The sequence below is a fragment of the Pempheris klunzingeri genome, chromosome 10, assembly GCF_042242105.1.
Source record: "Pempheris klunzingeri isolate RE-2024b chromosome 10, fPemKlu1.hap1, whole genome shotgun sequence".
Lineage (NCBI taxonomy): Eukaryota > Metazoa > Chordata > Actinopteri > Acropomatiformes > Pempheridae > Pempheris > Pempheris klunzingeri.
In genome coordinates this window covers 15,580,655-15,606,325 of record NC_092021.1, presented here as the reverse complement: position 1 = coordinate 15,606,325, position 25,671 = coordinate 15,580,655, and the positions used below count along the sequence as shown (strand labels likewise).

Here is a 25,671-nt window from a genome sequence, read left to right as displayed (position 1 = left end):
AACATTCGATCCAAAGTCTTTGTGTTTTTATAGCTGCACCATTATGTCATGTCTAAATATTCTAGATGTGTTGTGCATCTTTTCATGCACAATTCTACAACTGTGAAAGAACCAAAGAAACCTGCACACTGTCTATCACTTTGTTGCTTTGTTCATGACATTTTGTTTTCCGGAGATCTTCGAAATAAAAATTGAGTTGAATTGAATTGAGTTTATGATTTGACACATCTGTCTATAAGAAGACTTTGAAGAATGACTGTGACATACTTTTCTCACATTCTGCATGGCATATTTAGTATCTTTGTAAACTCTGGGATCTCAACAGTGATTTGAACAATGCACAGCCTGAGGAGGCCAACAGTCAGCAACTTTGAATAGTTTTATGTGAAGACATATTCACTTAAGAAATTAAATAACTGCACACCTTTGTTGTACTACAGAATCTCTAAAGCACCCTCTGCACTGATACTGTGTATAAACCCACATAACGCACACAGACAAAAAGGTAAACACGTGTGCAAAGGTATGCACATATCCCCCCCACCCCCACCCCTCAGCCCCACAAAAAAAACACACACACACGCACACAGGCAGTACACCTCTGTTACAAAACAAACACTGACAACTGTCGCTGCCACTCAGCCATCCACCCCTCCTCCAAACTCCACCACTCACCTTGCCACATAGCTGAGGATGTGGGCGCGGATCACCATGCCAGCCCTGCGCCGCACCTCCTCCCTCTCCTTCTCCAGCCTTTGCTCCAGGGCCTCCTTCAAGAACACCTGCGGGACGAGCAGCGCCACGGCCGACAGGGAATGACAGAGACAGAGAGAGACAGAGAGGGAGGTTGGTGGGGGAGTGGTGGAGGGAAACAAGATGGGTTAGTTCCTCTTCTTGGTAAGGCTGCAAAAGAGGGCCCACAGAGATGTGAAGGGCTCCTGTTGTTTGTTGGCAGCACCCTGTGCCCACTGCAGAGGAAGCTGGTGCAGCTGAGGCTAGCGGGCTAGCTGCTCTCTCTGACTGCAGAGCAGAGCAAAGGGGAAAACTGGCACCGGGACTGCAGTGATCCTGCTAATGCTGCTGCTGCTGCAGAGACACATTGTGTTCAGGCGTCCTTCCTGAGCGTTTCCCTACTGCTGCTCCTGCTGCTGCTGCTGCTGCTGCCACTGCGTTGGTAGCTCGACTGACGTGCACAGGCAGAAAGGCACAGAGAGGGAGGGGATGGGAGAGGTAAGGAGAGGAGGGATGGAGGGATGAGGGGGAGGGATGGTGGCTGGTGTCCAGATAGAAAGCCACACCCCTCCTTGCTCTTATGAGGAAAGGAGAAAGAGTTTAGTTAACCCTTCCCTCTCTCCTGGAGACTTTTTTTCAAAGTTGGTACATTCTCTATGGGACATTTGACAGCCGAGTGTACACACAGTAGTAACATGACATTTTAAAACATAATCAGCTTTCATCTGTCTGAACACGTTAGCAGGCTGGGAGATCCAACCAGCTGTTTATCTGGGTTTATGTGATAATGTGATATCTGTTGCTAGCCTGGAGGATCAACTGCTTCTACAAGGGGGGAGACATTTGAGTGGCTGTGTGTGTGTGTGTGTGAGTGCGTTTGTGTCCCAGATGCTCCACTAATCAAAGGATCCCACAGCTGCAGCCCCGTCTGCCTCTGTAAAGTTTGTGAGAGGAGGAAGCTTCCTCTTTGTTTTACAGACGAGGGAAGGATGTGGACAAATGGCCCGCAAACACACACACACACACACACACACACACATACACGCACAATCTGTGCAACGTCACGCAAGCCCCTTATTCTGGGCACACACTTCCTCTGCACACAATCAGCATGTATATAATTACACACAGATTGTTTCTCCAAAGGAAATGTAGCCCCCTTCTGTCTCTCACCCCCTTCCCACAACCCACACTACATTTCCCTGAGTCCAAAAATGTTGAGCTGCCATCAAAAACACAAGCATGTGGATGGACTGACACAAACTCAGCCACTCTGTGCATTTTTTGGGTCTTAATTTGAAACAGTAGCCTCTTTCTCCTTTTCTTTCTATGTATATACAGTTTAAAGTGGAGCAGACTTCAACAGAGTCAGCCAAAGGTCAAAGCGCTGACCCTGGATGCCTAATGAAGTATTAACCACACAGAGGAAAAACTATGAAGACAGTTGTACACAGATGTATACTGTTTGCATATGTGGGAACTGTAATATACATAGGCATGTGTACATTAGTGGTTATATATTCATTAAGAACCAACATGTGGTTCACATTTGGTCTTGACGTATATTTCAGCGTGCCATGTGTGCAGCTGACACTTTTCATAGTGTGCCAACCAAATGGGGTATTACAAAAAAACTGTCCAAAAGGGAACCAACAAATTTGAAATGTCTCAGTGATTTAGCAGCCACGGTGGAACCACAGCTTAGAGCAGGAAGCAAGAGTGGGACAAATGTGGATTTAGCTGATTTGAAGAAAGCCTATAAAACTGTTTTATTTATATCCTCTTTCTGCTGCGTAGCGGCCATCTATGCTGAGTTCAACGTGAAGCAAAGAGCTTTTGCTGACCAGATCAAACAAGTCATTAAAGGTTAATCATTCAGTGAGAGTGCAGAGAAAGAGAGGGCTTTGCACAAGTTAGTTGATGATTGTTTGAAATAAAGAGGCAGACAGAGTCAAAATGAAAGAATGAAGGACAGAGAGGGAAAGCTAAGTGAGAGATAAGCATCACTAAGAGCTGTATCGCAACAGATGGAGATCATAAAGCTACGATGACTCTTCTAAAGACAAATGCACGAGATGTGACTTTCTTTTAACCTCTGCAATGATTCATCCCTGCCTCCAAATTACTTGCCGGGAGTTTCGTTTATTAAATCAACAGTTGAGTGTCAAGAGGCTAACCCTCTTCCAGCTACAATAAGGTTGCCACAGGATTACTGTAAGCCCCCGCACTAGATTGCAGTTACAGTAACAGTTGTTGGTGTCAGGGTTTTTAGGAGTAGCCTTGTAACTCTGTGGTTGCCAACAGGAGAGCAGTAGATTGACCACAACCGGCCAGAAAAATCTTTGGGACATGAGTCACAGTTGGGGCCGTCCAAACCTTGGCACACATTAACAGCTTGGGAATGACAGCAGCATGACTTCTCCAGAAAGATTCAGTCCCAGAAGACACCAGATAGAGTCAATAAGCTCTCGTGATTTTCTGCAGACCATTGAATCTTTACGGAAACGTCTGCATCCCATACAATTTGAAGAATATTCTTAAATGAGTTAAAAGAGTTTTGAAGTGCATGTAGGCACAGTGGGTGATTTACTGGTGCATTGAGTCTATCTTACAGGAAAACATGAACTGACATTTCACCTGATACCAAAGCTTGCCCAGCTGTGTCCTTGTCTGCCTCCAGCCTGCAACTTTATCCTGCCCAAGTGTTTGTGCATTTGTACTTCTATTAGTCACAAATATCTATCATCACCATTGCATGAGTAGCCCTATTTTGGAGACAGAAATCTGGTTCCCACAAAGTAAAACAAAACTTTAGGGTTCAGACTTTGTTTTTGGATAAGGTTAGGGATATGGTTGAAAGTTAGGTTTAGGCTTGGGGCTAGGTTGTGGTAGTGGTTATGGTCCCTGTGTGTATCCAGGGCATGAATGCGAGTCAAAGCAATGTCCTCCTAAGTGACAAAAACAAGCTTGGGCATGTGTGTGAGAAAGTCTGTGTGTGTGTATATGTGCCCTACCTTTGTTTTCCCCAGTTGCCACTCTTTCTTGGTTTTGTCATGAAGTGTGAGAAGCTCTGAGCAGCTCTGCTTCTCATCGTCTGAGTGGATTTTGTTCTTCAGGATCATCTTGTACCTGTGGACACATAAACACACCCATACTTTTATATAAACTGAAAAGCAGATGATAGAATTCCTTATTTGATTGAGAGGCTAATTTTTCATCTGGTTTGTTTTTTCAGTGGTCCAACATAATTCACTTTCTCATCAACGTTGGTGTGTACAGGTTTTTTTTTATTTATTTTTTTTAGGTATTTTGCTTACCTGCTATAGAAATCCTTAAAAGTTCTACGGACAGGGAATCCAGCCCTGCGGATCTTCACAGTTTCTAGCATCCCAGAGTATCTCAGCTGGTTTAGGACCACATCAGGATCAAACTGGTTGGCTTTCTGTTGATGACAAACAACAAAACATGAAAACTACAGCAAAATGTCTGTTCATTCTTCTCAAAGGCCAGCAACCCTAACAGCTCTATGTTTACTTCATGATGTCAATTTCCAGCAACAGCTATGCAGTGAAAGTTCACCTGCATAAAGACGTTATCTGGGACATTTTGGTGACTACCTGTTAGTGAAAGATATGGCTTAGCTAAACACTGCAGGCAAATATAATCCTCCACTGAGCCCACACACCTATTCAAATGATCTTACTGCTGAGTCAAGTTAAACTTGAACTAAAAAGTAAATTACCATGGCGAGTGCTATCATTTTACATTAACAATCAGGTTACTGCAAAGACAACACACACCATCAGAGTGTTGAGCAAGACCTTGCCAACCGGGCAGGCCTTTCTTTCTGGAATAATCAGCTGCATTGTTCACGGCTCTGTGTTTCCAATGATCGTCAGGCCTGCTTATCAGAAAGGATCTGTGATGTCTGCCTTACACCTCTACACGGGCTGCCTGAACGCGCAGAGGGACCACGCGAAGGCCATTGTCACCGAGACGGGACAGAACTCTGGATGAGCCCCACACACAACCATTCCCCAAATGTGACAATCTAATTACAGACTAATGCTACTATTCATGGAAACAGAAACACTTGGTTACAAAGCCACTTGCATGCTTGCATGTGTTCATGTTCATAATCAAACACACACACACACATGCACACACACAAATGTACACCCCTGGAGCTCTGAACTCTGCTCTTTAGCAGAGGATTTAAGCAGCTGAAAGAGGTAAGGCATGTTGACTTGTTTGAGTGAAAACAAGCTGACCCTTCCCTCAGTGACATTTTTTCCAAGGAGGGTGGGTGTGCGTAAAACGCAGAAATACATTGTGTGTGTGTGCATGCAATCATGTCAGAGGATTGAGCATGCAATCCTGTCATTCTGCAGGATTAACAGAGGCACGGCTTGTTCCATCTCGACCAACTGAGGCCAGGTGAGCGAATGTGAGACAGAGCCAATGAGAGTAAGGGACGGGTGAGAGAGAAAGGCAGAGAAAAGGAGGCGGGTAGAGAGAACGAGCTTGAGAGGAAGACAGTGCAGTTTCCATGCTAATAAGTAAGCGAGAAGGTGTGGAATGACGCATAGGGAGTGAGAGGTAAGGAACTGAGAGAAGAGGACAATCAGCACACTGTGTACATTAATAAGTAACAGTAACTGAGAGAATGCCACTGGATTACAAAGCAGCCAGTTCACGCTCTCACACGGGATATAAAGAAACATAATATAACCAAAACTCTACCTATCCAGCATCAGACAATTGAATAACAGTGCAGCGTAGCAGAATGGCAGAGTGGCAGAATAGAGGCCTAGTAAATAAACGTCCTGCTGGCTGCACCTCTGCCAAGCCGCTGCAGCTGGAGTGGCCAGCAGTGACCTCTGACATCTGGTAAAGGGGATAAAGTGTTAGGAATGTGCTGCTACACAGCCCTTTTATATGATGAAGTACAAAGAGAGTCTTTGCACCAGAGCAGGACAGCGGTATCAGTTCATTAGTGCTGAAAATTTGCAGCAAAAACAAAAACAATGCTTACTTTTTCGAATGGGACATTTATATGATTTTGCAGTAATGAGACTAAATATCAGCTCTGAGCAATGGGAGCTATGAATAGCACCAAGGAGGTTTAACTTTGCAGGCGCCGACCTTGACGAGGCTTGGAAGGGTTTCTGACATTTTTTTTTTTTTTTTCTTTGTGCAATGAAATTTGCATGACCTACCTTGTCCATGTTTGGTTTGATGCAGCGTACAAAAAAGGGGTTGGAGGCACTTAGTGTGGCCATCAGGGAATGGAGAGAATCCTGAAACACATCAGCAACAAGGGGATTAAAATCAAGCAGAAGAGAAACTGGCTCTTCATTCTAAATATACTCCTTTGTGTCTATTTTTATGCACTTCTGATTAGTAAAAGTGTGCAGTATCAGAGAAGCAAAAGTTTTGAAGACAAAATGTAAAGACTAGTGTCTATCTCTCATGGGGTATTACTCAGTCTACAGTGACCCTGATACACACACACATGCATAAACACACACTCTGAGGACCCTTGAACCTCACAGGCTATGTCAGCTCCGCTCTCCTCGCTGCCTCAGACAGTCTGTCTCCAGCGAGGCCTGGGCTGGCAGAGCTGAGCGTGATTGGCCCCTGGTTGGCCCCTCTCTGCCCAGCCATCAACCCTAATCCCCTGGCTTTAGGAACTGTAGGCCAGGGCAGCCTGCCAAATCTCCACACTACAGTTAGGACATGCTAAGCTAAGCCCTCCACTGCAACCCCACCTCCCACCCCCCCACCCCCTCCACTGCCACAACCACATATTTCATACATCCCATCACCCACCATTCTCTGCAGATCAAATACACTGATAGTATTCTCCTTCTCCCTCTGTCTTGGCACGATTTCTATCTGCCTTTTTCTGCGCCCCCATGCTCGCACTCATCATGCCAAGATAGAGAGCCAAAGGTTAAGGGTTACGTGAGAGCGGCACATGAGAGACAATTAACTTGTTGTCTGCGTGATGACACAATCATACAATCATGGGTGCTGAGCTGGGAGTGACAGATTGACCATAGAGGCTTCATTCTCACCCTGAACTGAGAGCTGACGGTAGGCTTGCGTCGGGCTGTGCCCATCTTCAGGGTCTCATCTCCATTTCTGCTACCGACACGCTCAAAGAGGTCGTAGATGAAGTCAAGCCTGCAGAAGAGGGTGCATGATAATAAAAACTTTGCATCTGAGCTGGATTACATGGGTGTGTGTTCAGCATGCAGAGGACACTTACCTGCTGTCTTTGAGAATAAACAAGATATCGTCCCGAAAGGTGTCTCTGTTCTTCTCCAGGATCCCACGTGCATCATAGAGCACCTAAAACAGAGAATTAAAGACGTTAATGATGTCACGATTAAGTATTTAAAATAATGACTGCAACAAAATAAGAAATAAAGGAAAGCTGCATACATTTTATATTTTGGCATGGCATACAAGATTTGTTCACTGTGCAAGAACATGTCCAGTCAAAGAAGTCAATGGCTAATATCATTAGAGCTGAATATATTATGAAGACATTGAAAATAATACACAGTAACGCCTATTTACTGTAGGGTTTTAACATAAAGGAAGACATATAAATATTGTTGATTTAATGAAAGATAATGAGTTGGCACATGCACTGCAGCAAACCGTGTGGAATAATCAGCAAAGTCTTTTTGCTTAGCAGTGCAGATAATTCACACTCTAGAATAAAACTATTTGTGTGAAAAGGTGTCATTACAAACCCATAATTTAATGCTTAGAGGTTTAATATCAGTCCATCACAGATTGGACATAAGAAGGAGAATAAAGCTCATTTCTCCATGTTTAGATGCACTATATTTATTTACTGGAGGCTCATTATCTGGACTGGGTGATTCATGTCTTCAGATGAGGACATTCGCACACAGTGTGAGCGCAAAGTGTGACATGAGAGGGGACTGTAAATGCGTGTTTGAGTGCGCGGTGTGAACAAAGGCGGGAGGGACGGGCCTCTTTGAGTACAGCAGAGCGCCTGTGTGTTAATGCAGTCACCTGTTGAGTTCTGTTCAGCCTTCGTCTTAACAACACAGCGTTCCTCTACTCGCCCTGACCCACGGTAATGCAGTTTGTGTTTGTGTGTGTATGGGAGTTTGCTCGCGTGTGTGTCTGTGTGTATTGAAAATAAACACGCAAAGACAGTATTTTATGCAAGAAAATGCACATAACGTAACATGGAAACACACGTGGTAATTTAATTACAAGCACATTTGTGTACATGTGTGTATGTGAGCTTGTACTCACAGCTGTGTGTGTATACTATAATCCAATAACACCCCCCACCCCCCTTTCCTGAGCCTTGAGGCTCATGGGAAGCCATGAGATCCAAACTTGACAACACATGTATTTATAAATCACAGACACACTAATTACACTCCATTCCTCTCTCATTGGAATAGACTCGAATAAAAAGCCCTCTGTGTCTGTCAGTTTCAGGTTCAGCTAACTAAGACGGTTAACTAGAATGGTCTCATGATGCTACAGAGAAATTTGTCAAGAGGAATTACACACTTTTTTTATTTCAACTACAAAAACTCTACAGGTGGTGCATGTGCCACTCATGTAAAAAGTAGATGTTGAACCACAGACGTAAAATACATCTGAAACTCTGTATTGCAAAGTTGCTTCTTTGCATTAATTAATTGAGACGCACATTTTTTATGTTTGACCCCTGAGTTCATGATGTAGTGAGGTTTTTCCATTGTTAAAGTTTGTGTCTGACAACAAGAGACCTAATCTAAACCGACCGCATTTCCCTGGCACCACACAGCTAATCAAATCTATGGGAAGATGCTACTATTTCCCCCCCTGAACTCACGGCACCGTTTCAGATAACAGAAGGAGCTTTCAGAGAGGCGACTTAATTCTCCAGAGAGGGACACTGGAGAGAGAGAGAGGGAGAGGGAGAGGGAGGGAGAGAGAGAGAGAGAGAGAGACAGAAAGAACAACTGGTTGGCCTGCCTGTCCTCTCTGGACCAAGCCATTACAAAAGACATCCATGCCAGGCTTGTGACTGAGCAGCCACACTCACACTGAGGAGACCTTGTCTGAGGCAGGCTTCATAAGGCCATTCTTTATCAAGGCAAATCTTTCTACTCCCCCCCCCCCCCCCCCCCCCCCCCCCCCCCCGCACATCCGACCCCTCCTGTCCTATCCACTCTCTCCATTTGTGCCTCTCCCCAGATCTCTGTTGCTTGTCTCTAAATTTTCGGCAGACATAATCCCCTCCATCATGTAAGCAAAGGAAGGCGAGGATGACGGTGAAGCAGTTTCTCCTGAGTCAGGGAAAAAGACAGGGGAGGAGGGGTGCAGATTTTGGCAAAGACTGCTGTCCATCCAACTCACACAGCGAGCAAGAGAAACCTTGCTCTGTATCAGTGTGTGTGTGTGTGTGTGTGTGTGTGTGTGTGTGTGTGTGTTGTTAATTACCTCTCCAGCGTAATGCTTGATGCCAAACTGGTGGTCGTTCACTCTTGGCTTCACATAGTATGGGTTTGTCTGAGGAGAAAGCAGAAAAAGACCACTGACTTTTAGAAATACTGTTCGTGTCTACTTTATCAGTTCTAATGATATTAAGCATAGTGTACTGAAATGTCCAAGAGGGAGTTCAGAGGACAGCTGAAAGCTCAGTAACACATCTAAGGCTGCAACTAATTCATATAGTCATTATAAAACAACCTGCTCACTAGTTTTTCAGTTAACTGATGAATCTTAGTCCAAACAATATTATGCTTCTTGTGATTTATACCTCTGTTTGGTAAGATTGCTTTGATGTTACATTTCCATTAAGTGTGTCTGTAAAGTACTTATCCATGACCACACTCAGTGTTTTACCTAGAATAAAGGGAGATCAGCATGCTCCAACTTTACAAAAGCATTGCTGCCTCGACCAATGAACTAACATGTTAATTCAGACCCAAACTAACCATTTAAAACACAGAAGTCACACAATAAAAGTCTGGTGGCTTTGAAACGCTCAAAGAGAAAGAGAGAACAGCTTCTTGTTCCCTGTTGGAAAGGGCTGTCTGATGGCAATGAAAGCAGTGTAAATATTCTAAATATAACGTAAACTTAAACTTCTTTTGGGCTGAAATATGTTTTTTCTGCTGCCCCCGTCCACAGCAGTACATTGCTTAGCATCCACGCCAAGACTCCTGACTGCTCCAAACTGGGGGCATGCTGACTGCCATCTACTGTATGTAATACAGTGACTATGGATAAGTTTGTGATACCACCCTTCCACCCCACCACCCCACTTCAAATAATCCAAAATACACCTTTAAAAACATTTAAAATACATGAATTAATTTACAATGACTATATAGTGACAACTGAGATAAATCTGAAATTTGGCATTTGGCATTTTTCCTTGATAAATAATGATTCATGGATTATCAAAACTGTTGTTGATTAATTTCCTGTCAATCAACTAATCAAGTAATTGACAGATGATGTCAGCACTGAACATGTACGGTCCGTGAAGTGGCGCAACGCTACTCCTTATATAACTCACTCGACCGTGACCTTAAAGCTCTTCTGCCTTCAGTGCTTCAGCAGTGAAGGCAGACACCTCAGAGAGAGTTCAGGCAGTTCGTCGGTCCCACTTTGTTACTCTCCTGTTTTTTCCGTCAGCCATAGAAAATCCTGTTGGGTTTTCTTAGGACACTCTTTTCTCCTGCACACAATACTGATCAGACCCAGAGAATGGCTGATCATATTTCAGCATTGTTGTGTTTGCATGTGAGAGCGCCCGGGGGCGTGTACAAGTGCTGCACAGACGTTCAATGCTGCACCAAAGGCGACAGGCGATTCATCAGCCAGGAGCGAGGTTAAATTCTTTGAGAGTGTCTAAGCTGGTGGGTGGCGAAGGCATTTCTTCAACTGGGGTCAAGGGGCTTTGGTGGAGATACATGGGGCCAATTTTATGTCTTTGTGAACCTGGGAAGAACAGGGCGTGTGCACTGCTGCGTGTGTGATGTGTGAAAGATGTATGTACGTTTCCATGTGTGCGTGCGGACTCACTGCGTGTCGGCTGTGCAGTTTCTCCAACAAGGTGTAGTCTGTGCCTTTGGGGAAGCGACTCTCCTCATTGATAAGAGCCAACATGCCCAGTTTCTAAAAGGAAAGACAGACAGAAGAGAAGAACGAAACACACCGCAGTCATGACGGAACTAGTTATAAACCTACTGGGGCACATCTGGCAGCTTTTACTTTAACAATGCGTCCAGGAAACAGCATAGCAGTTCGTTCAGTTTTCTCTTTTATTCATAAAAAGAAATGGATGTATAGGACAGTTTTTGCTTCCCCTAAAACTGTCCAAGTTTCAGACACAAACTCACCTCTGTCGAAGCTCCGTTTAGACCATCATCATAACTATGGTGATAAAATAGCACCAACAGTCTTAATGCTTCACTTCAACCATACCTCCAACCGCTGACTGGTGTACATTACAGTGCACACAACATGCAAAATGAGACGATATAATGATAGAGTAGGAGATGGAGTTCAGTGTAAGCACACTGTGGCGTCTGGGTCAGCAAGCTCTGGCTGGTGGTTAGCGGTGAATCCTGGTGGTGACTTTGCTTTCTCAGGGTCTGACTGACTGTTACCTTTTCTATGAGATCCAGACACTCTGCGTTATCCATCCAGTCTATGGCCTCCCACTGGATCCCCTCCCTGTGAGGACACACACACACACACACACACACACACACACACACACACACACACACACACATACACACACATACACACACATACACACACACCATGTGTAGATGTATAAATATAAACAACTAGGAAGACACAATGGCTGTATTGTCCAGCATGAACATGTGATGAAATGAGCCATGTCCAAGCTGCTGGCCCATTATACAAGAAAACAACTGTCTGGGGGAGAAACTGAGCGAGCTGATTCCAAACTTCTGGCAGTTTGCCTGAATTGCCATGAGGAGGCCCAACCCCCATCCCCAGCCTTATCTGTCTGTGGGACCGTCTCCAGCACATGAGGAGTCTTGTTTTACTTTCAATGTTATCACCAACATACAAGCCTACTCTGTAGAAACGTATTTCTCTCGCTATTTCAACATGGGTTTACATCTTTTGATATTATAGAGCAGGCATCTCTTTTCCCAAACACCTTTACCTGTTGTACTCCAGCTGTTCCAGTGAGAAGATGTGCTTGTTGAAATACTCCTGGAGTTTCTCGTTGGCGTAGTTGATGTTGAACTGTTCAAACCGGTTCACCTATAGGATGGAAGAATAAGATTTCAATCTTTTTTTTTTTTCAATCATTTCAATCTGGATTCTGATGTCACAAAAACCTGCAACGATGTCCATTTGTTAAACTGAGATTCAAGATGAGCACAGATAAAGTTTCCCTTCCAATCTATGATCAGCTCTTAGTGGCAAATAATATGCATACCAGCTAGCAGTTTTTTATGTTGTTATTTATTAATAGTATTAAGTCTTAAAATGTTTGTTTGAATGTAAATCTATATTACAAATAAAGACTTTAAGTTTCAATAATGAAATCTGACATGTTTAACTTTAAATGTTTATGTTAAAATAAGCAACAATCAACATCTAAAACCATCTTCAGGTTTATTTGGGGTGTTAATGCCCTAAAATTGTATCTGCTTCATGAGGTCTGTGTGGGTGTAATTTGATCAGACCAAACAAACCATCAACCGACCCTGATTCAAATGTTGCCTAACCTTATTATGAAAGCAGGAAATAGTGGCGCGCTAACAAAACAGTCAATATCTGCGCAGATTCATATTTTATTAAAGTTCATAATTCACATGTTTGTAAATGTTGTTGCTCAGAAGTGCGTGACATCACCTTTTTCAAAATTAGCCCACCCCCTTCAAATCAGTGGTAAGAGCACAGAAACAAGAGAAAACAAGGCTTAAAACAGACGAGTGAAGTTTCACCTCAAAGTTCTCGAAGCCGAAGATGTCCAGGATGCCGATGCACTTGAAGTTGTCTTTTCCTTTGATTTTCTGGTTGATCCTCATTATGATCCAGGAGAAACACTGAGAATAAAGCGCCATGGCAACCGAGTCTCGGGAGTCCACAGCCTGCAAATTGTGACGCAAGGAGACGAGGTTACCATAGATACCAAGTCAGTCATAAATAATAAGAAAGACAAAACTAAACAGACTTTATATTAAAAACAACATACAGATACAGTCATTCATATATGTTTCATCGCTCGCATCATTCTGTGGTGGTTAAGGCTGCTAAGAACAATATGTTTGTTTGACTGACGAGGTGTGCAAGGCCTCAGTGGAGTGTTTATAAAACAAATAGTGGTTTGGAGACAAAGGTGTGTTGTGTTAGAGTCTGACTGCAGGCAGCAGGTAAGACAATGTCTGTTTTCACAACAGACAGCGTCGTTTATCGCCTACATACCTCGGAAGTGACGCACTGCAGGCGGCATTTGTTGTGTTTCAAAAACCCAGTGAAAAAACAAATTAGAGTAATGTACAAGCATGCTGTTGTAGATGATTGTCTCTAGTTTTTTTAACTTTTAGAAACCCTGTACAAGGAAGTAACACCTATACTGTTACATGGTTCTTCTCACTTCCCACTGGGATAGAGAGATCATATGGCTAAAAAGGGGCATAATAACAGCAGACAGAGGCAGAAGTGGTACGTATCTATGTATAGATATGGAGGTTCTTTATTTGTTTCTTTAAATTTTATGATGTTTTATACTGTTCCAGGTTCGAATCCGCTGGCCAGCAGGTTTGCGGGTTGAGCCTTGAATCTTTCGGTGTGGAGTTTGCATGTTCTCCCCGTGCTTCTGTGGGTTCTCTCCGGGTACTCCGGCCTCCTCCCACCGTCCAAAGACAGGTGAGGTTAATCGGTGACTCTAAATTGCCCGTAGGCGTGAGTGTCTGTCTATGTGTCATCACTGTGATTGGCTGGCGACCAGTCCAGGATGTACCCTGCCTCTTGCCTAACGTCAGCTGGGATTGGCTCCAGCCCCCCCGTGACCCTTAAGGATAAGCGGTATAGACAATGCATGGGTGTCTATTATCAGACCAATGGGATACTTATTTACATGATTATCATAATAATAAGATTCTCTCTGTGATTGACAAGATAGGTGTTGTAATTTGTGACTAACCCCATTAATTTCAAAGATATGACTAAATCTATTTGTAATCACCATTTGAACCAGCTCCAAATTGCTCCAGCTGTCATGAAGTCGGCCTTTCAGCCAGACACCATCCGTGCATGAATATAGAAAGCTTGAGCTTGCCAGCTACACTTCCTCCACAGGCATTGTGCTCGAATTGAAAACAAAACAAGTGTGTAGCGGTGTGTACTGTATTTGGGGCAACAATGCTCCTGGGCTTTTGAGTAATCCATCATGCCCCGTCACCTCTTGCAACGAGCGGGTGTGAACAGAGTGCTGGTGGCTCCAGGATCTCCGTCACAAGGGTGAAAAGAATGGCCGTTTGTCCAGGATGGGGTGGGAGGGGGGTGGGTGGCTAGTGCAGGCAGTCGTGGGGTGGGTGACCCCTGGACGCTGTGAGAAGAAGCCATTCTTACTGACTCCAGGACTGGAATAATGAAGTCTATTAAGAGACAAGTTGCTTCAAAGGCCGTGCAGAACAACCAGCAGCAGGGTGACAGCACAAGGTCTTTGTCTGGTGATGAAAAGCTTTTATTGTGACTTTTGTGCCCCTGTGATAATAGTAAAGGTCCATTCTGCATATTCACTGATATTTATGCGTATGAGTGGGCCGGAAGGCTTGAGCTCAGCCAAAAAGGATTGTGTCATGCGTCAGAATGTTCTTCTGGCATATGGTGAAAAGGAAAACACATGCAGATAAAGACTTGTGAAATATCCACATTAATTACAGACCATAGCATGGGCATTTGAAGCCCAGAGAGACACGAGTGAATTATTACGCCAACGTCTTGGTGCCTGGCTGTACAGCCTCCAGAGGAGGAGAAGACGCTCACTTCACCCTCAGTCATTGGCTCTATTGTGCTTTTGACTCAGATCACTATCATGATGGCTTTATTGTGCCAGGACTCAGGCAGACAAAAAGCAGGAAATGGCTGGGAGTCACGCAAGGGATCTGGAGAGGCATGTGGGGGAGAGCGCCGGAGAAAGGCTCTGTGTGTGTGTGTGTGTGTGTCACCAGGACAGGGGGGGGTAGGGCTGTGGACGGGGGGCAACAAACAGACATCCACTGTATGTTTCAGTATCTTTAATTCAAGAAAAAAAAGACGGTATAGACTTCTGAACAATGCCTGAAAACTATGAAATAACGATGGACGAGGAAATGCTTTGGATGGTTCTGTGATAGCTGTGATGAGCGGTGCGGGAGGAAGTTGGGTGGTTGTTACCTGCTCCACAGTGAGTGGTGAGCAGATCTCCTCTCCTCTGAGGATCATGGAGCGTTGGGTCAACACCTCTGACAGCTGGAAGGAGTCCAGGCCGAGCAGCTCGCTGACATTACTGACCACTGAAACACACACACACACACACACACACACACACAAATGTATTGGTTGCAGTGTATGTTTAACAAATGCAGAACACAGACTGTTCAGGTGACTCTTACTGAAGTCAAACAAGGGATGTGACATATAGACTGTCACCCTATACAGTCTATAGGAGCTGTAGTATTCTTTAGTCACCGTAGTTTACTGCTTCTTTGGAAAAGAGGTCAGACACAGCGAACAAAGGAGCCTTGAGCTCGTGTTACAGCCTGTTCAGTGCTCTGTCTGCTAGTGCAATGTCGATCAAGCTCAGGGGCAGAAGGAATACTGCACAGAGGTGCAACATCGGTGGTAAGCTAATTATCAGCTTCAGAAAATTGAGTTTTTTTTTCAATAAATTCCAGCAGAAACAATAGACCAGTTTGACTTGACCTGGTTTGAACACTCACACTCAAAAGTTTCCAGTGTCCCCCCCCAAAATAGCATTAAAGATTGTTTTATGTTTCATTTTCTAATAATTTTCCCGGGAAATGTCCTTGAAACAAGTCCGTAATTTAGTATTAATCATAGGGGGAGAAAAATAATTTCCTTGAGAGTACAGCTCCATTTAAATACTTCCTTCATTATTCATTCATCATCTCTTAATTCCTTCTCCTACCCCCTTTGGAAGTGATCTGAGCTCCACCAGCAGTCATGAATTCAATATTGCCCATCTGGAGGACAGCAGAAAGCAACTTGAACACGTCTCTGATCTCCTCCTCAGTGAATTCCATCACTTTCAGGGCCTCCTGCAACACAACGCAGACAAAGTTAGACAACACGTCTCTATGAGGACACTCAAGACCATTTAATGATGTGACAGCACGTTAACCTATTTTAGATTTTCCTTAGAGCTGTAAAACACTTCTAGGAACATTAATTCATAAGCTGTGCCTGCAAAGCCAACATGACACAATCAGACAACATGTTTCCCCCAGGCTCATGTTTTCTAGAAGTCTGCTGCCTGCTGAGGTGGTTACACACTTGATAAAGCCTTGTGGCACCACCTGGTGGTGAAACAAACCACTTACATAAAAAGAAATCTCTCTTCCTGGACCTTTCTGTCATCTTCTCCTTACCATCACACTGTCGAAGAGCTGCTTGTCATCCAGACTGCTGTCCTTCACGCAGCCTGACTGGCTCAAGTAGTGATACGACTCGGGACCTTCGGACAGGAGGTACATGTCTGCAACACACAGAGGAAACTCACACTAAGTAAAACAAAATGTAATGCAATAATGCCTAACAGTGTGAAACTACCGATTCTTAAACACAGACAGCGAGAGCACTTATTCGTTACATAGATTCAGAGATCGTTATTACAGCTACAGAGAGATATAAAGTATATTTCAGAAACAACGACATATTAATTCACTGCATAATGGCTTTAATCTACACAAAGTATTCTGATGCAGACCTCAACCAAACAACCCAGCTCCTCTATAAGCTCCTGTTTGTTCAATTGTGCACTGTTTTATTTTTTTTTTTTACATATTTTGTATGTATTCAAATGATTTTCTACACAAAACTTCAGATTAGCTGCCTACCATTAAATCATAATGAAATTAATTAGCACTTCCTTTAGAGGTGCCTGAAAATAAGATTTTTAATAAGTGTGGTATCACCACTACTTCAGGGGCCAAGTGTGTGTTTAAGTTTTAGTACTCAGGAAAACTTGGTTTAAACTGTAAAAACCAACCTTTGTGGTCTTTGTCTGCTCCTGCTAGCAGAGCATAGAAGATGTGGTAGTTTCTTTCTCCGGGATTCTGACGAACCACGCGGTTCTTTTGAAAGAGAAGACGGTTAGAAGAACATGTTAAAAGTATTTCCATTGTTAATGGACTTTGCTGATGAATAATCAACTTGTTGATCCCAGTCGTCGCTTCCGGGCGTTTCGACGCAACACAAGCTTACCTTTTCCAGCAAATCTGATGATTGAGAGTCAAGGAGAAGAACGAAAACCTACAGTGAATTTGTCCTCTGGAGCAGACACTTTGGACATTTGATTTCTCTGCAGTATATCTAAGTGAACCACTGAAGGATACAGTCAATGATGCAGCCGCCCTGAATGTTTCCATTCTGGGAAAAGTGGAGTTGGATAAACTTCCCAAAGCGACTGGAGTTATTGTTGTACACGGTCTTAGCATTCCCAAAGGCTTCCATGATGGGACTGCAGACAGGAAAAGCAATCATGCAAATCAAACCTCTACTAAGGAAAGCCTTTTGTCCAAATATCCCATGTCTGTCCATTACTGTATATTTTTATCAAGATGTTGTACGTATCAAGATGATCAAGATGTGCAGCCTGGGTGAAAGTACGCACTTCTAACAGTATTTGTCATGAATTTGTATTTTCTTACTTATACTGTTACACCAACCAAAAAGGATTCACTATGAAAGAGATTGCCCTGCCTTGGTCAAAATAGTACAGATTGCAATTTTGGAAAGAAAGACAGTTATTCACTATCACAAGGATGGCATAAAAGAGCAACATGGCACTACAAAGAAATGTTGAGCTCAGTGCAGAACAGACATGATGAGATTCAGTAACAAAGACATTACATAAAGAAAATATATTACCACATTACCATAAATATAAAAGATAAGCTGGTGGAGGGTGGTTAGAGGTCAGAGTTCAAACAGTACCTGCTCTGGACGAGAGCCTGCTCCACCCTGGTGGTCCTCTCTGACAGAGGAGTGCCTGATGAGTTTTGACTCATTACTGAGAGAAACTTCAGCAGCAGCTTGGTGCTCTCTGTCTTCCCAGCACCACTTTCCCCACTGAGGGCAACAAGAGAAGCAGACGGATAAACCTATGAAACCTGTTAAACTTATGTCTAATACATCCATGGCTAGTGTCATTTCACAATACTGTATGTTTAGTTTTCAAAGCTGTCCTGCAAGCAAATGTCATGAGAGGAGTAATTTATTCATAGTAATAGAGAGGTTTCATGCCGCTTCCAAAACTTTTCTAATAATAGGAATCTTTTTTATGAAATGTGGACCCTTTATTTTCCCACCCTCACCTGATGAGGACACACTGGCTGTCGTGTCTCTTCCACAGGCAGCGGTAACACTCGTTGGCCACGGCAAAGATGTGAGGAGGCAGCTCCCCCATCTGGTGTTTGCTGTACAGATCGACTGCAGTGCCCTCATACAGGCCTGCTATCTGCTTATAGGGATTTACTGCGGCCAAGATAGAACCAATGTTGGTCTGAGGGAAGTGAAAAAGCAGACGGAAGTGCGAGAGGGGAGGAGGAAGTGAGAGGAGAGGATAAAAAAAAAAGAGAGGAAGACATAGATTATCAGTGAATGATGGCAGAATAGACATGGTATGGCACATTATAACATAAATCTTACATCTTGCCACGCACATTGAACTCCTATGTGACTATTAGTTCAGTGGGTTCACCCAGTTTCCTGTCTCCTTCCTCTGACACAGTACCTGTAGTCAGTAATACTCTTAAACTACAATATGGCCTACTTTACACTCTGGCTGGTAATATTTTAGGATCCATTTCTCGTGCTCGGGTAATGCGCTTTGGGGAAAAGTGCCTCACAAAAGTATGTTTGTGGGTCATCTTTCCACAATGAGCGGGCAAACCCGCTGAGATGAGATTAGGAGATAGGATTTTCGAAAAACATAGTTACCATGAGAATGTGGGCAAAGATTAGTTTAATAAATCCTGGGTAGCGTTTCAAGGGGACCTCTGTGTTCTAATGGGAAAATAATCCAGGGAGTGAGACAGGGTCAAACAAACATATCTGAAACCTTCCATTCTTAAAAGAAAATCCAGATCTGAATAATCTGCATTCCAGGATTAATGTGTATTTTACATTGTGATTGAAGTTGTAATTTCAGATTAACAGTAATGTCTAATAGCAATAGCATTTGCCTTACAAAGTTTCACCAAAAACTAATGTTTACTGTTGATGAAAAATACACTCCTGAGCAGCACAGTGGACCCACAGATTGCAGGTACATCGCAGTGGTACACGGTAAACATGCTCACAGGTCAAGACAGTACGGTGCCTTACGTAGATGTTGTCTTTCCGGTAGCGCAGAAAGAGGTTGTGCATGATGGCAGCTTCATGCAGCTCTGCCAGTGTGGACATGTCCTCTACTCCATGGATGCTGCTGGGGTGCATCGGGTACACCGTCTCCCTGCTCAGCTCCCCCTTCTGCAGGTAGACCACCTGGAACAACACACGCACGTGACTAAAAAGTCGGCTTTCACAAACCTCCAAGTATGTCAGAGCAAGTATGTTTGTTTTTTTTCAGCCAATTAATCATCAAATTTGTCTTCTTCAGATGAGTTATTTTGTTCAGCTGCAGACAGCCAGAGGCCTACTGTGCACTTATCACAGCCTCTGGGCTTGAACAAACCTTATTCTGAAGGTAGACAAGTTTACACAGACATGACTCAAACTGCTGGCACAATGTCAGTCTTCCACTGTGACCATAGCACATGCATTCACTGGCTGACAGGCAGATTCACGTCACGATACAGGAATAACTGGTGTTAAAATGACAGATTGAATCCCTGATGTGCGCCTGCCTGTGCCTGCTGTTGGCATACCTGACAGGCAGAGAGCCCCCCGTCAGACTCATGCCCGGACTTCTCCCCTTGATTTGTTCAACTTCACTTCTTCACAACACTCCGCACAACTAATCTCTCACCAAGTCACTTTCCCGCAACAAGGCCAGTTACAGTAGACGCAGCTGCAGAGTAAATGTGACGACTATGAGGACGTCCTTGTCTTGACATTGAAGGCCCATTTTTTCAGAGCTTTGATTTAAAATGGATCAAAAGGGAGCGATGAGAAAGACAAGTGAAAGAATAAGACGAACCAGTTACTCTATAGCAGCAGTGAACAAAAGTCTAAACCAACAGAGATGCAGACAGTTTGAGAGTCCTGCAGACTGTCTGGCTACCAGAACTCTAATGGCAGAGACATGAGATAAGACAACAGACAGACTACGACGGCGGTGGTCACTTGATGAGAAGCAGCGTTTAGTTCAATACTGATGGACAAGGAGCTGTGGTGGTGCTGTCCCAGTGCATTGGTTTTCACAGAACTGCTGAGTCAGCACTGAGAGCTGGTTTTTTGAGATGAGATTATGGTTTGAAAAGGTTTAGTTGATTCTTTGAAGGTCTAACTGATGAATCTAAGGAACCGAGCTGTGTGTGTAAAACATCATATACATACTTAAAACAGCGTTCAAGGCAGTGAAACACGCTGTAAACAGGACATTGACATATTATTGCCTTACAATTTTACATGGTATTAAAATATACTATTTATACATCTAGCAGATAACAAGCCAAATTTCCAAGCATTTAGAGTTGTGTAACTGGTCACCGAACAAATGAAACATTCATTCTCCTTTTAGCTCTGTTTTTTTGTTCTTGGGGAGAAATATCTGTCTCTCAAGCTGCTAAACGCTCCACTATCGTCACCAGCTAGTTGCTAACTTTGCCTGTCGGATGTTTGGTGCTGAGCAGCTAGCACACAGTGGGTTTATCAGAGCTTTCAGGCTGGAAAGAGCTGCCTGTTGCTGCTTAACAAAGGGGATTGACAAGAGAAGAAAAGATTAAACCAAAACAGCAAAGTTGTGTGCCATAAAACCAAAACAGTGAGCTGAAAGATGCAAAAACGCTGAAGGGAACTGCAGAGTCTCGTGTTAATTCTCTGTGGATTTGTCATTGCATGCGACACCTTTACTCATTGTCACTTGCCCTATTGTTGATGTAAAGCTATTGATTAGTGCAGCTTTAACAAGGTCAGTGGCATCAGAAGAAAGCATCAAAACCTTCCATTACCGTCTTTGTTGTCAAATCAAAGACGCTGTGGCACCAAAGCTGTCATTTATGATGCAGACTCGTCTTTTTATAGCTGCACAAAGATAAGATATATGACTGCAGACACAATCCTTTCTGTCAGAGCTTACCTGTGTCTCATCCTATAAAATATGGATATGTTAGGATTTGAATGACTGCATTGTTGAAAGGCAGACTCTGTTTTTGCTATCTTGAATTATTTCATAAATAAATTATAATGAATTAACAAATAATTGCATTGATAAATCTGTATTTATGAAACGCATTAACTTAAGTGAATCTGAAATGATAAAGGGTCTCTGGTCTGGCAGCCATGTCCATTTGAGCTCTAGATGTCCATTAAAGAATGGGCGTGTGCCGAGAAAATACAATAACAATGCAGTCATCAGTGGGCTGTTGCATGTTTTTGTGGTATTAACGTTTGTGAAAGGCTGCAGACCTTGGGGAGAAAAGCAGCACGTGCAGTGATGTCATCCATCGAGCAGAAGCTTGCTGATTTACAGCCAGATGTCCCTAAACATTCGGCTTTAACTCGGCCCTCTCCATTCTAGTAAATTGGCCCTTATTCGGCCGGCAGGGCCTAACTGACTAATAAATCAAGCAGGCTTTTCATTTGTTTTACATCCTTAATCAGCATTATCATTTCACATCCGATTACGTTATTCACTTAAGTTGATTGATGTCACTATCAACACCTGGGCTCCAGTGGACCCTGAAGTGTCATCATATTAAGCCAAACTCTACTGGTTTGACAGTGAGTGAGGGGGGAAGAAATCAGCACATTATCCAACAAACAAATATATCTTCAATCTAAACAGCAAGATTTCAGGTGGATAAAATTAATTTAAAGCATCCATGGGATTCTGTTTAGGATTGTTAATCTTTGAAATGAGACTATGCCACTTTGCTGAGCAGCAACCACTGTGGCCACTGGTGGCACTTACTGTACAATGTTAAGTGCTAAAACATATCAGTAGCATTAGTAGAGTCGAGTCATAGCATCGCAATATAGACGGTTTGCAAAACTAGCTCACATTAGCCTCCAAAAGCTAGTGGTGTGGAGGGGTGTCCTGAGTTAAGTGAGCCTGAAGTCAATTTTTCATTTGTAAGAGGATGAATATGTCATTTTTTTTAACTCAAAAGTTATTCTTAAAGAAAAACTAAAAAGCAGCTGTACTGTATATCATGTTTTTTTCATTTATGCAGACAAAAAAGACGAGATTACAAGCATGTTCAGATTCCGTTCTTTCGTTTAATTGACAAAAATGTGCTGTAAAAAGGGAAAACACGACCAAGCCTAGAGGTCTGAGTTCACTTTCTGCTGACGCCAATGGTGAAACATTGTGTCCAACTCTCAATCAAACAAACCACGGAAATCGGAGATACCCCCTCTGCCTTGTGTTAGCATTCTTTACGTTCCCCAAAGCACAAGTTCAAAGTTGCATTGAGGTGTCTGGGAGCAAAGATAAAACATGATAACAAACAAAAAGGAGAGGCTACAGGTCCTTGTTACGCTCTCGATGGCAGCCAGGGCCTCAAGTTTCACAAGGGGAAAACAAATATGGCTGCGTTAGCCAAACACACTATGAGCTGCATACTTGGAGAGCTCCCTCACCGCTCCTCCAGAAAAGTATATTATATAACACGAGAGAGCAACTGTCTCTTCATTTATGTGTGTGTTAATAATCTATGGTATATGTGTTGGTTATCTGTCTCTGCGTCATGCGGTGGGACCTTTGTTTTCCATAATTCACAGTTCAAATTTCACAGAGTGGGCCTCGGGGACTTTTTCATGCCTGAAACATCAGAGATACTCAGTTTCCAGCATCAAAAGTGGTTTCACATTCCTGTGTTTTGCCCCACTGTGGTCTTTTTACTGTTCATTCATGTGAGATAAAACACTCAGCCCTGTCCTCACAGCCACAGCATCTCTCGTTAATATTTATTCATGTCTTCATAAATTTACTGAAAAATAATTTGCTAAAACACATTTTGTAGATATAGCTAAAAGGAACACAAGATAAGGTCTAGACAGACTAATACCCTTAATTATTTCCAGTTCAATGCCATAATGTTCTGTTAATGCCCATTACAACAATTGTTCCTGCAGGAGCTGTAGAACGGTCCAGTCCTGACCCACGCGGTGCTAACAACAAAAACCACTCCTGACGGTGATGTAACCGTGTGTGCCAACTGTTATTGATTCTCAACTTTCCAAAACATAAATGAGTTTTGATTTATGAATTTGTTCCGATACATAATCAGAGGTCAAAAGTCAAACATTATTTATTTTGAGCACAAACTGGCTGTAATTAAAGTGTAACTGCACATGATGTTGGTGCATATCAGACAATTACTGCAATGTCTGTTTGGTGTGGGGGTGCAGCACCGTCCATGTTAATGATCTGAGTGGTGTGACGGCGGCTGGAGATAATTTCATCCCACTTACAGCAACATGTGACCCGTGATTGATCAGTGAAAATGTTCACTGTACAAATCAATTGTCTCAAAATGGAGCCAGTTGTTGACACTAGTACACTCTGCTGCTGGCAATGCTGCTGAACACAAAGCAGACAAATGAACAACAAGAGAAACCTCGATGCTGAATGAAACTCTGGCTGATATGAAATTGGATCTTGGATTTTGTGGTGAAGTTATCAAATCAACCGAGTCGGGACAGACAGCCAGTTGTTTCTCCTGGTATTTTCTGTTGTTGTTTGTTGTTATTGTTGTTCCTCCTCTAATAAAACTACCAAAAATAAAAACCCACAAAAATCTTGCCCAGCTGTCCCGTCTGTCCTAAAACAATGTGTACTTAAAACTGCAGATAGGGGTAAATTTAATCAATTTTATCTTTGACATTTTGTACTTTAGAACATTCAAATTCAAAGACCGAATAGAAAAGAAAATATTTAGTGAAATAAAGCATTTCCAGCACTATTACTATTATAGTAGATCTAAAACAATACACTGAATAATTGGTTAGTTGACTGACAGAAAAATAATCAGGAATTATTTTGATAATTTACTTTTTGAGTAATTTTTTCTTTTTTATCATTCGTAATAGTAGACTGAATATTTTCAGTTTTCAGTTTGATGATGATGAGGGGCATTTTTTAATTTTTTTTAACAATTTTCTGACATTTCAGCAACCAATTGATTAACTGGGAAAATAATCAGCCAATAATAAAAATAACCGTTAGTTGTTATTAACTGAGTCGTGATACATTAATTTTGTTTTAAGTTCAGTTCTTTAGACAGAAAATGTGCTTTGTCATGAATTTAGGTGCATCAAGCTCAGACAAAAGTCTCCCCAAAGTGCGACAGACTGAATAGTGTCCCGACTATAGCAACCATCTGAATTTTAAACTTTCCTGCAGCTGTAAAGCTCCTTCCTTTTGTTCCCTCCTCGCTGAAACCACACCCTGCTGCTGCTTTGTTCGACCAGCTCTACTGAATATTCACATGTAGGCGGCGTCGGGCTCCGTGGCTCAGTGGACTTTTTACGAGCAGACGTATTCAAGCCTTTGGAAAAGACACATGGGCAGATTCAAAATCTCAGACTTGTGGACACAAACACTGTCTTGTTTATCACTGTCTGTTTCTGCCTCTCTCTCTTTCTCTCTTTTTCTTTTTACTCCATCTGACTCTCTTCTCTGTGTTACAGTGGATCCATCTGCTGAAGGGGGCTCCCACCCAGACTCGGGAGACATGGGGCGGGTGGGGTGGAGCAGAAGGAGATAGGCTTATTAATAGGCTAAACTGTGAAAACAAATAACACAGAGAGAGTTTTGTTTTTCGATCTCCTCAGAAATCAGACAAAATCTTTATGCTGATACTCCCTACCACTGCAAACAGCAAACCCAAACCTTAAATTATTTGTTTACCGCACTCACAGTTGCTCACAATAATGTTTGTGTGAGCACTTTGCTTCTGTGAGCACACCCGTAAGTGCACATCACTCACATAAAGGCTCACATAATGGCTCTATTGACCAATAATCCAGAAAAACTGAGGGGCCTTCAATGACCTATTTAAAACCTCAGACCCTGTATGGCTACAGGACGTGGTCCGCCTCAGAAATCACACTTGGTAAGAGCCGAATCTCATCTCTCTCACTCAGTCTAAAGACGATTTAGCGTCTACCCAAAGACAAATGAAAGACTTTGTGGGATTTCCTAAATTATTCTGTTTATTTTTGCACAAGATGAAAAGGAAAATGTCTTTTACAAACAGTCAGTCCCAAAACCAAATCAGGACAGGGTCTGGTTATCTTGTGGGATCCTTCTTTTGAGAAGTGATCATCAATTTAGGGTTTTAATTAACAACTACTTTCATTAAATACATTTTCATAAAAATGACATTGACTAATCTGCTGATTGTTTGATCGATAAAATGTAAGAAATCAGTGAAGAAAGCCTAATCCGATTTCATCAAATTCCAAGTTTTGTTCGACCAACATTTTCAGTTTAATATCACATAAAACAAAGAAAAGCAGCAAATACTCACAATTTAAAACCTCTAACTA

General features: G+C 42.8%; 1 protein-coding gene across 1 annotated transcript in view; it reads right to left on the bottom strand.

The window, feature by feature from the left end:
- myo10l3 (myosin X, like 3) overlaps window positions 1-25,671 on the bottom strand; it is a 51,744-nt gene that overhangs the window by 11,219 nt on the left and 14,854 nt on the right. The window contains exons 3-22 of the mRNA XM_070838369.1: window positions 19,339-19,497; window positions 18,327-18,514; window positions 17,947-18,081; window positions 17,346-17,470; window positions 17,215-17,228; window positions 17,000-17,084; window positions 16,380-16,486; window positions 15,920-16,049; window positions 15,166-15,284; window positions 12,729-12,875; window positions 11,939-12,039; window positions 11,403-11,469; window positions 10,816-10,908; window positions 9,223-9,291; window positions 7,007-7,089; window positions 6,813-6,921; window positions 5,952-6,032; window positions 4,050-4,174; window positions 3,747-3,861; window positions 676-782 (exon numbers count right to left, since the gene is read on the bottom strand). Coding sequence (XP_070694470.1) covers window positions 676-782; window positions 3,747-3,861; window positions 4,050-4,174; window positions 5,952-6,032; window positions 6,813-6,921; window positions 7,007-7,089; window positions 9,223-9,291; window positions 10,816-10,908; window positions 11,403-11,469; window positions 11,939-12,039; window positions 12,729-12,875; window positions 15,166-15,284; window positions 15,920-16,049; window positions 16,380-16,486; window positions 17,000-17,084; window positions 17,215-17,228; window positions 17,346-17,470; window positions 17,947-18,081; window positions 18,327-18,514; window positions 19,339-19,497 — 2,159 coding nt within the window. The remainder of the gene's footprint in view (window positions 1-675; window positions 783-3,746; window positions 3,862-4,049; window positions 4,175-5,951; window positions 6,033-6,812; window positions 6,922-7,006; window positions 7,090-9,222; window positions 9,292-10,815; window positions 10,909-11,402; window positions 11,470-11,938; window positions 12,040-12,728; window positions 12,876-15,165; window positions 15,285-15,919; window positions 16,050-16,379; window positions 16,487-16,999; window positions 17,085-17,214; window positions 17,229-17,345; window positions 17,471-17,946; window positions 18,082-18,326; window positions 18,515-19,338; window positions 19,498-25,671) is intronic.